At 33.8% G+C, this 14,719-nt stretch overlaps 1 protein-coding gene across 3 annotated transcripts in view; it reads right to left on the bottom strand.

The window, feature by feature from the left end:
- Nucleotides 1-14,719, bottom strand: part of LOC129747761 (pseudouridylate synthase RPUSD2-like) — a 716,686-nt gene that overhangs the window by 98,915 nt on the left and 603,052 nt on the right. For 2 of the 3 annotated variants that reach the window (XM_055742110.1, XM_055742108.1), the window contains 2 exons: nt 14,249-14,471; nt 12,861-12,948 (listed from right to left, as the gene is read on the bottom strand). In XM_055742110.1, the coding sequence (XP_055598085.1) occupies nt 12,861-12,948; nt 14,249-14,471 (311 nt within the window). Of the gene's footprint in view, nt 1-7,816; nt 7,905-12,860; nt 12,949-14,248; nt 14,472-14,719 lie in introns of all 3 variants that reach the window. The other variant, XM_055742109.1, reaches the window with a different exon arrangement.

Genomic DNA, 14,719 nt, shown 5'->3' with positions numbered 1-14,719 from the left:
ATTCCATAAATATTGAATTGTATAAAATGTATAATCAAGTATATAATCGATTTTCAATCTCGTATATAAGACATGATAATTTCATGAAATTTACCATTTTTTATGAAGTCAGTAAAAAATTGCAACGAGCCTCTGCCCCAGCCTAGTAGCTTTTTCAACGAACCGCAAAATTCCCAACACTCAATGTGTATGTCAAACTTTGGTGTGGTTTCATTTGTTCCCAGAATGCAAGGTGGGGAGAGCTTTTCCCCCGCTCCGGTTCGTTCTTTCAATTCAACACAGTTGAGAACATTATTGCCTGTTTCAACTTTTTTTTAACCCCCCCCCCCCCCCTTTCAACTCCGTCGCCTAACAAAATCACCATATCGTGATTTTATTCGGGGGTAGTGAGGACAGAGTAGAAAAAACTTTTCGGTCCAGCCAGACTTTCCCCCAAACTCACAAATCACACTGTATATGATTCCGGGCTGGTGATTTGAATGAATATAGAGAGGGAAAAAATTCGAACCGACTGAAAATCGGGACGTTATTTTTCCGCCGACCCGTTATCGGGTTTGATTACGGCACTGGGAAAGTGATTTCAGCAGAAAGTTTTTTCCACGATTTTTTTTCTCTCGAAAGTTCCACAAAATCTCATCTTTCTGTTTCCCTTTTACAGGGAATCGTTAAGAACAGCCACATGGTTTAAAGAAGAGGTACTGACCGAGAGCAGCAAATAAAGCTTCGTAACAAGTGCTTTTGGCTTTATTGAAACATTCTGGCGTAGAGGGGCTTCTCGAAGCCAGGGCCACTCGTGTTGTTTCCGTTTTTTTTTTGCAATATTTTAGGCCCAAAAACTTAGTGAGGATATTAATATCGCATCTGTTATTCAAAATATCAGTCCCTTTCGAAAATTTGCACCAGTGTATCCGGGCAAGACATAAAGTTTCTCGTTTAATTTCGTTCAAATGGGAACTCTACCGGGAGATTTAGTTTGAAGAATGACATCAGTTATCGAACGTGATTAAAAATTTTCCAATGCTGTTTCAGAAGTTACTTATGATAAGCACAAGCTATTCAGGATTCTGACCCTTATTTACATATCTATAAAGATTCAAAATCAGGATCACGACAAGGATCCAAAAACTCGATGCTGGATCGGATTTCAATTGGGTATCAGATTTCAGGATCCGAGTCAAAATTCAGGTTCAGGTTCAGGTTCAGGTTCAGGTTCAGGATCAGGTTCAGGATCAGGATCTGGATCGGCATCAACATTCGTAGTGAGGATCCGGTATCACGATCTAGAATCAGCGATCAGCTGTCAGGATCAGAAGCCAAATTTGGATTAAGATACGAGATTTGGATCCTAGATTGAAACAATGATCCAGGAAAGATCAGAATCCTTAGTCAGGAACCAGAATCACTATACGCATTCGGGATCAGTATTCGGCATCAGGTACTGTTTGATAATGAAAATAAGTTTAATTTTTTGCGCACCCCTAGTGAAATGTCAAAGTATGAGCGGAGTCACTCAAGAACTCACTGCTCACCAATTTGCCGTCTCTCTTTATGCTCAGTTTGGGAGAGACGCAAACAAAAAGCATAATTGAGTACAGTCAGTTTCTTACCAACCAACAGCAGTGTCGATGTGTTTTTAAAAATCGATCCAAAATTTAAAGTCCGGGCAAAGTAAAACCTTCACTAACGATCGGAAACGGAAATAAAGTTAAATCGAGGTGAAGTGTTACCGATCCCCTCCCAGTGATTAGTGTTATACAGTCCACAAAGTTGAGTTTGATCGAGAACAGGTACCATGATCAGAATTTAAAATTTTCAATCCGGTTTCAAGACCAGGATAAGTTTAACGGAAGTAATTATTAGGTAGGAATTGCTATTCGCATTAACTTTTTAAATGATTTGAGCTATCATTTCTAATGCGATTTTATGTCAGCTGGGTGGATCGGATTCGATTTAAGAATCAGATCACAGGAACAGGATATGGTTGGGATAATGATCTATTTAGATCAAAATGCAGGTTCAAGATCAGAATCTGGGATCAGGATAAAAAAACGGAGTCAGGATCCGGTATCACGATCTTGAATCAGCGATCAACTGTCAGGTTCAGGAGCCAAATCTGGATTGAGATACGAGATTTGGATCCAAGATTGAAACAATAAGATCAATAATCAGAATCCTTAGTCAAGAACCAGAATCACTATTTGGGATCACTATGTGGGATCACAATGTGGGATCTCTATGTGGGATCACTATTCTGCATTTGGGTTCAGTATTCGGCATCAGGTACCATGATCAGAATTTAAAATTTTAAATCGGGATCCAAGACCATGATAAGGTTGAGGGAAGTATCTTAACCGTAGTCTGGATTCAAGATCAGGATGCAGGATCAGCTTTAAGATAGCAAATCTGGCATCACAATCGAGGATCAGGATTTGAGAACCTGCCTAGAAATCAGGATGAAGAATCACGATTAAAATTTCTGGATCAGGATTAAGAACCTTAAATCTGAAATCGGGGTCCAGGATCACGATCAGGATACGGTATCAGATTCCGGTATTAGGATCAGGATATGGATTTCAATCAGGATTCGAGATTGGGATTCAGAATCACCATAAGGTTCCGGAACCAATCTGCGGATAAAATGTCAAGCCCCACGATCAGCTTTTAAAATTTAGGATCGAGATCCACAATCAAGGTATATTTGAAATAAGGATCTAAGTAGGTTTCAAGATCAGAATCCAGGATCAGTATTAGAACAGCAAAAGAAGATCTATGATTTCAGGATTCAGGATCAAGATTCAGATCAGGATCATAATTCAGAGTACGGGATCAGTATCCGAAATCAGAATCCGAGATGAGAAACCATGATCAGAATCCGAAATCAGCATCAGGATTCCAGAATCAAAATGTTGGGTCGGGATTCAAAAGCCAGGTTCAAGGCCAATGATCAAGACCCGAATTATGATCATGATGAAGGATCCAGAATAAGGGACAATAAGATGGTGGAGCAATCTTTTAAAAAATTGTCATGAAACGGGGATCTACAATAATAAAAAAAATGGAAGCCACCTGTTTCTACACCTGAAAAAATACTTTTCTTGTGTGAAATAGTTTCAAAAACTCAAACCTGTCGTTTTTTGCCAGAGCCATCTGTGTCTGGTATTATTACCCCAGTAATACCTTTTATTTTTATAAGATTACAATGGATGGAAAAACTCCTCAGATCGGCTTATTCAGTGAAAGAGAGTGCACTTTTTTTCGTCTGTTCCCTCCAAACTGTGCGGGGAGAGATAAATCGCTCTGCAGTCAAGAGCAGGGTTGCCAACATTTTTTTTCCCAAATTCAGGGAGCTTGAAAATATAAATCAGGATAAATCAGGCTAACATAAAATGATCGAGCTGAATGCATTTTTTACTTCAACATTTAAATTTTTTTTTTATTGTTTTTATGCCTTTTAATCATATTTTCTATCAAAGATTGACCAGTTATCAAACGTTTAACTAACGAAATATAGCGTTTTTCAAATATGTGATATATGAATCAGCAGTTGTTTGAAAATTTACCTTTTTGGAGTTGTTTTATTCGAATTGTAATATTTGAGATACTAATCAAGCATTTTGAAAAAAAAACTCAGTAGTTCTCACGAAGTTAAGCTTAAATGTGGCAGATTTCAAAAGTTTATGTAGCAAAAGATACGCAAAAACAGTTTTATAAACTTGAAAGAAAAAAAAGCCGATTTCCACAGAAATGTGAACGAATGTTTGAATACGCTATCAAATATTCCAGCCATTAATCCTCTTGTCAATAAATTTTGATCAAATATACATTTGCCTGTGTTTCTGACTTTGAAATACAAATCAATCATATATTCCGTTTCACTTATTATTATTTTGAAGATTATGCAATTGACTGGTTGTTGGCCGAAAACATGATATGTTTTTCCGTAAATCGTAATTTTAAAAGGAGTGTCACGAATGTATTGTAGTTTGGATCAATCTTCATTTACTTACAAGTACTGCTGCAAGAAATGTCAAATTGTCTCAGATTAGGGTGCGATAACACAAGGCAACAACAATCAAAGTTTTCCGAGGTGCCAAAAATTTTAAAAGAAATATTGATTCATTTGGAGGCGCAATCCAAATATGCAACTATTTTTTTTCTATTGAGTTTTGAGCGGGTATGTACACAGTTCTTATTTCCAAAAATCAGGAAAAATAACTGGACTTATCAGGTTATCAGGATGGACCTTCAAAAATCAGGCAAATTCTGAAAAAACAGGCACATTGGCATCTCTGGTCAAGAGTGAGATTGCCAACACATTAGAGTGACCGAGGGCATTTACATTCGCCGATGAAGAGAAATCTCTTCTCCGGAAAAAAATCTATTTAGCATCAGAGTTGCCAACTGTTTTAAAAAAAAAATCTGGAAGATTTAAAAAAAAGTCTGAAAAGGTCTGGATAGCGATTTCAGTAGAAGATGACCTTTTTTTCAAGGTCGCTGGAATTTAATTATGCAGATAGTATTCTGCCACTTTCAATTGCATGGAATGAGACCAAGGGGCTGAAGATAACAAATATTCCCGTATCAAGTTTTCAGTCAAGAAACTCGCAAGAAGACGAAAAACAAAACGAGTGAAATACGTATAAGGGCAACATGGCATTTGCTTGGTAAAAATTTGTACCAGAGGCAATTTTTTGATATTCGTTAATATAATGTTTACGGCTGGTTCCATAATATTGGTACGGTGCGTTAGCTAGCAATTTGACAGCGGTTTCAGTCCTCTGCATGGGACTAAACGAGCTATGCTAATTCCCCTGTTTCACATATATCTCCGCAGAATTTCACTCTCTTAATATTTTTAACACTTTTTAATTCCTAATTCTCATCATTACCATTGCACGTGAAACATTTTAATTTTCTATTTGTTTTGTTGAAAAATTTACGGCCAAACCCAATAGTCTGGAATAGTCTGGAAGAAATGTCAAAAGTCTGGAAATCTTGGGGAAAACTTGAAAAAAAAAAATGTCTGGCGGAAGACCGAAATGTCTGGAAGATCCAGACAAAATCTGAAAAGTTAACATCACTGTTTCGCATTGTGTTGAGGAGAAATCAGAGAGCTAACACACAGTAGATACATGGAAAATAACAGGTAGGCCATTGCGCTTAACCTCACTTGAAAGCTCCATGTATGTACACAGCATGCTTGCATACCAACAAAGATAGTTATGAAAATTTGGCAGTTTTATATAGAATGGCAATCAAAATTATTAATTTCTCCGTCAATAACCATTCGATACCTTTGAAAAAGGCCTCAGATTAAAGATTGATTCTTCAGGCTCATCGGAAACTATTTTTTGCTTTGGATTTTCGGATCTGAACCATGAATAATGAGCATTCAAAAGAAATTTTCATCACCGTCCCTCTTTTTTGAGAGCAAACAATTAAATATTTTCTTCTGTCTATGTTCAAATTTGATAAAGATGTAAAATACTTCATATTTCTGTGATTACAAATCAATTTGTTTGAATTTTTGTTCAAACTGCACAAGAAAAAGACAACAGAAGGCAATATAATCACCAAATTTTAGTTTTCAATCGACCAAAAGCCCGTTGCATATTACTTTTAGCGATTTTGAAAAGCCAAATATTGTTCGTTGCATTAAAATGCATCAATGCCTATTTTTCTCATAATTTTAATGATGGTCAATTTTAAAAAAAATTTGATTTTCTGAAAAATTCCATACATTTGCCAGTTTTTTCCATAACTATTTTTGGAGCCTCTTACCAATACTTTGAAAAAAGAGTTGAATAGCCTACCTTGTATATTTCAAAGTACTATGGAGCTAACACAGGTTCTTCTTGATTCGTTTACGAGAAAAAATGCTGCTCTCCGAACCAGAGATGCCAGATGTGTCCTGATTTTTCAGGATTTGTCCTTATTTTTTCAAAAAATCTCGAATTGTCAAGATTTTTGAAAACTGGTTTTTAAAATATCCTGAATTGTCAAGCTTTTCATATTCTGAACATCTAAATTATAATTGAATTTGTAATTAAATGATGAGAACATCAAACGAATCTGTAACAAAACAGTGTAACCTCTTTAACCTCTTATTTTAACGGTGTGTTTCGATATAAACTCCAAGCCAGTCAAGAAAATTCAATTGCGGATAACTCATCACAGTCAACTTGTATCGTGCCAAAATCTTCTATAAACTTCTTTGTTATTGTTTGAACTACAATTCCTGAAATTCATAGCTTTCTAGCATACTGGAAACATATTTTCGAACACAAAGAGGGAAAGTATGACGATTTTTCATACATTTTGCCGAAAATCTTCATACAAATTTCAAGTCCTTTGCGCCAGCTCGTGCTTCGACCTGAAACTTTCAGAAAGTCATTTTTTCACCTAAATGCACCAATCTAGGGGGTGCCACGTGGAATATACGGATTTTTTTTTTTGTTATGGGCCAGTCTAGTGTTCTGTTATGAAATGGTATCAAAAATCAAACAAAATTAAAAAAAAAAACTACAAATTTTGTTCTGTTGTTGGTGCACATTTCGGTGCAAATTTATGACGTTCAATTTTGTTTTCTCAATAAGAGTAAAGATTTGAATGTGGCAACGCTGACAGCGGCGAAAATTGTTGTTTTTTTTGTGTTGTGTGGTGAAAGTCGAAATGAATTTTTCTCCATTTCCACTGAGGTGTATGACTGAAACACTTGGGCGCTCTCAGCTAGAATTTTCTTTCTCCCACTCAGATGCGGAACACATTTAGATGCAGATTGTTTAGCATTCAATTTTTTTTCAATGAGAGTAAAGATTTTAATGTGGCAACGCTAACAGCGGGAAAGAAAATGTTTTTTTTTTAAGTTGTGTGTTAGAAGTCTAAATAATTTTTTTTTTCATTTCCACTGAGGTGTATGACTGAAACACTAGGGCGCTCTTGGCTAGAATTCTCTTTCTCTCACTCAAATGTGAGAGCTCTCGCACTTGCCGCCCTAGTCGCTTACAGCTCGTGTAAACTCGTATAACGAGTGGAGCTCGATCAGCGATAGAGGATAACACTCGGAAACCGAACTGAAAATAGTGTTGTTTTCTCTCGGCTATTTATTGTTTAAGAGGAGCCGACCAACCATGAAGATTACATAGCGATTAGTCTTAAAATTCGTTACTGTTTGGATCAATTTTACACTTAATCTTTTCGAGTTCGAGTTGAAATAAGCTTCTTTGTTTGTATTACATACTAGTGACTTGACTGTGTTGATTAGTGTATTTTCCGTTCGAATAATTATGTAGGAAGATGTAAGCGTTTATTGGAATTTGGAAGAGTTATTTTCCCATACACATGTTAGTAAATATAATAAATTAGTAAGGGGGTTGCGAATGAAATCATCTGAATATCTGACATATTGCTCATCCCTTGAGTACCGTCAAATGCGCACTGGAAGGATTTGATTCAGGATCGCCAATGTACCGATCTGTCGCAATTTCATCACACTCACACAAAGGTTGTTTTTGCTGGTTTTCCTGTTGCAATGGAGCAGTGCGGGCATACATACATGTGTATGTAAAAGGATCCATGCTCTTAATAATGATGTTGAATGGTTTTTCACAAGGATGTAACCACAGGTAGGTTCCACAGTACGAAGGTAACAAATTAATGGAAATCAAACTGGACAGCACCAAAATCCTTCAGGTGTGTTGTTGTTTTGGTTGGTATGGTTTGTTGGAGTGCGGTTTATTCTTCTATGTTTTTTTATTGTTTCTGGTTTGGGTTTTTGTAACATTTGTAAGTACAACATACGAGTAAATTTACTCACCGGCAGCGAGCAGGGTTTGTCCAGTACGACAAGATCATTGTCAACATAGATTATATTGATGGGATGGTCTAGAACGGGCGTCTCGTGCCTGTTTTATGGTTGTTTTTTTTTGTAGTAGTTGATTGATTTAGTTCATCATACACATCAATCATGTATTGGTTTCACATTATTCGCGTGTTCGGTTATTACGATTGCAACACGTTTTTGTAGAATTTTTTTCGGTGGTGCGTTTGGCGGTTCGATTTGGTTTTATCATTACATATCATATCATACAAAACAATCGGCTCGCGCGTGTTTATGTGTTTGTGTGGGCATGAAACGTGAGACATTCGATGGTTACGGTTTCAAAGAAAAAAAATAGATATTCATACATAGTTATAGGAGAGACACCATAACATGTTACACAGTTGTTTGGCCGGAAGTCCCAGTGAAGTTTTGCGGTTTCGATTTTATTAATATTATTTTTTTATACATCATTCAAATGTCGGTTTTTCGATATCGGTCCCCACCGATGATGATGACGGTGCAAAGTGCAGCATTTTGCGGTCGAGCATTTTTATCGAATTTATGGTTTTAGGAACACGCACACCAATACACGTTTTTGTTTTGTTTGTTGGTAGCCAGTCATATCGAAAATAAGAGTGTGATTTTTATTTTATTGCGGGTTTTAAATTGATTAACAAATCAGGATCAAATGATCGTTTTTTTTTTACAGAATCGCAACCGAAAAAAGGTGGATGAGGGGGAAAAGATAGAAAATAGAAAAAAAGACAAATTTTGTAGTGAGTTTATATTGGTTTGATGGTTGAAAAAAATGGGGCGAAAACCTACTTTTTTGGGAAGATACTGGGTTACTTTATAAGTTTTTGCTTTCAACATTCTTACACATCAGAAGCTGTACTGCCACGCCTTGCCAATTTTTAAGGGTTGTGTCAACGATAGTGAATTTTGATCAAATCTTGTTAACGTGAAAGCCACAGGTGTACTTGAAAGTGTGATTGGAACATACTTATAAAACGAAGACGTCATAATGGAATCAAATGAGAACAAACGGATAAAACCAAATAAATCACGCTTTATTAAGATTAGAAATGCAATTCAAACAAATTTTTAGGATCGACTGAGAAATTTACTAAAATATTCCGAGATCTGGATCTCAAAACTTCAATTTGAAAATCAGCATTTTTTTTAACCGAAAGTCACAAAAAAACAAGCAAACAATCACACAACCAGGATTATTGGTATTTCTGCCCTCAGAACAGGGGCCGGGTGGATTAAACTGCTGCCGACAATGTATGTTGTATGTTTCCAATATCTCGGCCAGAAAATCAGTCTCAGTTGCTCGGAATCGGAAACAAACAGGATTAAATTTGTGGATAATTGTCCCGGGGATCAGCCCGGAGTCAGGATTGAGTTCCGGGATTTGATGCTGTCCTCTTGTTGTAGCTCTCCAATTGGTAAGGGGCTTTACATTGATCGTTACACCGGATTTGGTATTATTGGCACTTTATGTCGTCTGTATTTGGTTAAACAGGTATTGCTGTCCACTTAGCCGATATCGATTTTTAAAAGTTGAGTTTCATGGGGCGTTAGTTTTCACATTGAAAATAAGGAGAAATTTAACATGCAGTATTTCGAAACTTTAAGAGCAAACTCAGGCTACAATTTGAACAAGTATCATAAGCGAAAGCTTGATTTTCTCTTAGTACTAATAAAATTCACAGTAAAGAGAATTCGTTTCTACTTCCTGAGAAACAATAACCGTTAAATTAAGCTTACAAACATTTTTGAGTAATGTTTGTGTCATTTTAATTGTAATTTTTTTGTCAATTCTGTGTCACTTTTGTATAATTTTTGGGTCAGTTTTATCATTTTTGTCATTTTTTTCAGTTTTGTCATATTTGCCACTTTTGTCATTTTTGTGTCATTTTGCCTTTTTTGTCATTTTTGTCATCTTTGTCATTTTTGTTTCATTTTTGTTTGATTTTTGTGTCATTTTTTTGTCATTTTGGTATCGTTTTGGTATCATTCTGATGTCATTTCTGTGTCATTTTGGTGTCATTTTGGAGTAGTTTTGGTGTAATTTTGGTGTAATTTTGGTTTCATATTGGTATCATTTTGGTATCAATTTGGTATCATTCTGGTACCATATTGGCATCATTTTAGTATCATTTGGTATCATTTTGATGACACTTTTGTCATTTGTGTCATTTTTGACATTTGTGTCATTTTTGTCATTTTTGACATTTTTGACACTTGTGTCATTTTTGTCATTTTTGTCATTTTTGTCATTTTTGTCATTTTTGTCATTTTTGTCATTTTTGTCATTTTTGTCATTTTTGTCATTTTTGTCATTTTTGTCATTTTTGTCATTTTTGTCATTTTTGTCATTTTTGTCATTTTTGTCATTTTTGTCATTTTTGTCATTTTTGTCATTTTTGTCATTTTTGTCATCTTTGTCATTTTTGTCATTTTTGTCATTTTTGTCATTTTTGTGTCATTTTTGTGTCTTTTTTGTGTCATTTTTGTGTCTTTTTTGTCATTTTTGTATCATTTTTTTTCTTTTTTTGTCATTTTTGTCATTTTTGTCATTTTTGTCTTTTTGTCATTTTTGTCATTTTTGTCATTTTTGTCATTTTTGTCATTTTTGTCATTTTTGTCATTTTTGTCATTTTTGTCATTTTTGTCATTTTTGTCATTTTTGTCATTTTTGTCATTTTTGTCATTTTTGTCATTTTTGTCATTTTTGTCATTTTTGTCATTTTTGTCATTTTTGTCATTTTTGTCATTTTTGTCATTTTTGTCATTTTTGTCATTTTTGTCATTTTTGTCATTTTTGTCATTTTTGTCATTTTTGTCATTTTTGTCATTTTTGTCATTTTTGTCATTTTTGTCATTTTTGTCATTTTTGTCATTTTTGTCATTTTTGTCATTTTTGTCATTTTTGTCATTTTTGTCATTTTTGTCATTTTTGTCATTTTTGTCATTTTTGTCATTTTTGTCATTTTTGTCATTTTTGTCATTTTTGTCATTTTTGTCATTTTTGTCATTTTTGTCATTTTTGTCATTTTTGTCATTTTTGTCATTTTTGTCATTTTTGTCATTTTTGTCATTTTTGTCATTTTTGTCATTTTTGTCATTTTTGTCATTTTTGTCATTTTTGTCATTTTTGTCATTTTTGTCATTTTTGTCATTTTTGTCATTTTTGTCATTTTTTTCATTTTTGTCATTTTTGTCATTTTTGTCATTTTTGTCATTTTTGTCATTTTTGTCATTTTTGTCATTTTTGTCATTTTTGTCATTTTTGTCATTTTTGTCATTTTTGTCATTTTTGTCATTTTTGTCATTTTTGTCATTTTTGTCATTTTTGTCATTTTTGTCATTTTTGTCATTTTTGTCATTTTTGTCATTTTTGTCATTTTTGTCATTTTTGTCATTTTTGTCATTTTTGTCATTTTTGTCATTTTTGTCATTTTTGTCATTTTTGTCATTTTTGTCATTTTTGTCATTTTTGTCATTTTTGTCATTTTTGTCATTTTTGTCATTTTTGTCATTTTTGTCATTTTTGTCATTTTTGTCATTTTTGTCATTTTTGTCATTTTTGTCATTTTTGTCATTTTTGTCATTTTTGTCATTTTTGTCATTTTTGTCATTTTTGTCATTTTTGTCATTTTTGTCATTTTTGTCATTTTTGTCATTTTTGTCATTTTTGTCATTTTTGTCATTTTTGTCATTTTTGTCATTTTTGTCATTTTTGTCATTTTTGTCATTTTTGTCATTTTTGTCATTTTTGTCATTTTTGTCATTTTTGTCATTTTTTTCATTTTTGTCATTTTTGTCATTTTTGTCATTTTTGTCATTTTTGTCATTTTTGTCATTTTTGTCATTTTTGTCATTTTTGTCATTTTTGTCATTTTTGTCATTTTTGTCATTTTTGTCATTTTTGTCATTTTTGTCATTTTTGTCATTTTTGTCATTTTTGTCATTTTTGTCATTTTTGTCATTTTTGTCATTTTTGTCATTTTTGTCATTTTTGTCATTTTTGTCATTTTTGTCATTTTTGTCATTTTTGTCATTTTTGTCATTTTTGTCATTTTTGTCATTTTTGTCATTTTTGTCATTTTTGTCATTTTTGTCATTTTTGTCATTTTTGTCATTTTTGTCATTTTTGTCATTTTTGTCATTTTTGTCATTTTTGTCATTTTTGTCATTTTTGTCATTTTTGTCATTTTTGTCATTTTTGTCATTTTTGTCATTTTTGTCATTTTTGTCATTTTTGTCATTTTTGTCATTTTTGTCATTTTTGTCATTTTTGTCATTTTTGTCATTTTTGTCATTTTTGTCATTTTTGTCATTTTTGTCATTTTTGTCATTTTTGTCATTTTTGTCATTTTTGTCATTTTTGTCATTTTTGTCATTTTTGTCATTTTTGTCATTTTTGTCATTTTTGTCATTTTTGTCATTTTTGTCATTTTTGTCATTTTTGTCATTTTTGTCATTTTTGTCATTTTTGTCATTTTTGTCATTTTTGTCATTTTTGTGAGCAATCAGATGTGAAAAAGTAAAATTTTCTTCAGATATCGCTTTTGCGGATGCTTCCTACCAAGTTTTTCAACATCCGACGTTTCGAATTCTCACCGAGCATTTTTCAAGGAATTTAAAGTGTTAAATATTTATTTGAGCAAAATGGAACAAAACTCTGCCTCAAGATAAAATAAAAATTTGTAAATTAAAAAATATATTTTGAAGGTATCTTTTGCTTCACATGCTGTTCTGAAAATTTTTCCTACAAACAAACAAACAAACATTTATTTTTCATAACTGTTTAGTTTTAATAGGGTTGTTAAAAAAGTTAGTATCACATACAATGAATGATTAAAGAAAAGATGTAAGTAAACAGAAGTTGAAAGAGACAGACAACTCGAATCAGAAAATTGCAACATGAGAAGAGAGAGGGCAAAAGAATTCACAAAAAAAACAAACATTAAATAAAAGAGAGAAGAAAAATCAGTAAACACTAATGGCGGTCATTTAAGCCACTTACTGGTATAGATGCTGGTTTGTTCACAACCACAATATCGTCGTCCATGTGCACTATTGTGATTGGTTGACTAGTAACTGGAACTTCATGTCTGGAAAATACAACACTCATATGTAGATGAATTTGGTTGATTTTTTTGGGGGGGGGGGACTGGATTTGTTTTTAAAATGGTTTTATCACATTAACAAATATAATGAGTTGTTTTTGTTTCGTTCATGTCGTACAATTTGGATTTAAAGGGGTTTTCTGTTTTGATTTTTGTTTTTGAAATTTTCGAAATTCCTACAGAGTGAGATAGTTGGTTTAGATGTAAATTGTAGCTGGGATGCGTTAAAAACCGAATGAGTGATTTTGGAAAAGCACAAGATATTAAAAACTTTAGAAAAAAAAATCTAGCATATCAATCCTAAGTTGTAAAAAGGACTCCAGAAGAATATATTTAGGAAGAAAAAAACATTCGGGTCGAACTTCTATTCTGGAGTCAATTTTATAACTGTGTTCAATGATGTTGATAAAATGAAACATGAATTACAAATTTGTCTTTCAGGATTGTTTTAGACACGTATCATGTTCGATCAGTCCTAACTATTTGAATTAGGAAAAATGTCAGGCAGCGTGATTGTGTTAAGTGTATGTGTGATGTAAAAAACTCTTCTTGATGCCTGTTAGTTGATCGATATTGTTCGTTATGAGAGTCTAATGTAATGGAAAAAGTACTGTTTGTTTAAATGTTTCGAATGGGTAAGGCATTGGCTATGTACAGAGTTTACATTTCAGATTGATTTCCAAACAAAAAGTGGCATTCAAATCTCATCGCGATAATTTCGGTAAGAGCTTTTTTTTTGTCATCGGTTTCGACTCTGAGATTTTTGGAATTTTAAATGCTCGGTTCTTTACACAGAGGAATCGATTTGAAGTCGTTTTTCGTTCACCGAACGGTCCTAACGATTGCTTCCAGTTTGTACAATTTTAGGTGTTTATTATTTGGTAAGCATTTCGAGTAGTCGCGATTGCTTTCAATTTACACAGCACAAAAACGGAAAACGAAAAACTGAGTTGCTCTACAAACTACGGGAAATGAGATATTACAATCGACAAAAGAGTAAACTCAACTTAAAGAACTGGTTTTAATGTTTAGATTTTCAAAACGATATTATTAACTGCAGTAGCTTATTTGATAAACGAAACTAAACCTGAACAAAAAAGGAGCATAATATAGCACGCGCGTTACTGTCTTCTCAAACCGGCGAGTGAAATTTACAGGCAAAATTCTAACAATCGGATGAATGAGGTTCTAAAATATCAATTGGAATTTGGGAGACGGAACTACTTATAAAATAAGTGGGAGTGGCGTTTTTCTATGTCGCTATAATGGATGAGGATTGCCTTACCTGTGCACGATGTTGGCCAGGAGATCGTTGTGCTTAAGTCGGTAGTCGGTTGGCACTTTTTCATAGTTGACCGTCAGGGTGCCGGCCTTGATGCACCGTTCGTATTCTTCCGCCGGATGGGCTCGGAACTCCCGGGCAAACACGTCCAGAATCTTCTCGCCCACCCATCGGCCCTTGGTGAAGGTCGTGAACGTGAAGTAGTAGGGGTACACTTTCCGGAGGCCTGCAGATGATAGAATATGAAGGTTAAGGTTATTTTTTAAAGATAGATCCATTTTTTTTAACTGACTACTTTCAAGTAGTACAATCAATAGGAACGTTAAATACAAACCACCGAGAAGGGCAGTACTGTTTTTGACAAAATTTGGAGTACAAACCCCTGAGAGGGGTAGTACAGGAATAATAGGGAAAACCCCTGAGAAGGCAGTACAGGAATAAAAGTACAAACCCCTGAGGGGGGCAGAGTACAGG

The sequence above is a fragment of the Uranotaenia lowii genome, chromosome 2, assembly GCF_029784155.1.
Source record: "Uranotaenia lowii strain MFRU-FL chromosome 2, ASM2978415v1, whole genome shotgun sequence".
Lineage (NCBI taxonomy): Eukaryota > Metazoa > Arthropoda > Insecta > Diptera > Culicidae > Uranotaenia > Uranotaenia lowii.
The sequence above is the reverse complement of the archived record's forward strand: the minus strand, read 5'-3'. Positions and strand labels throughout refer to the sequence as shown.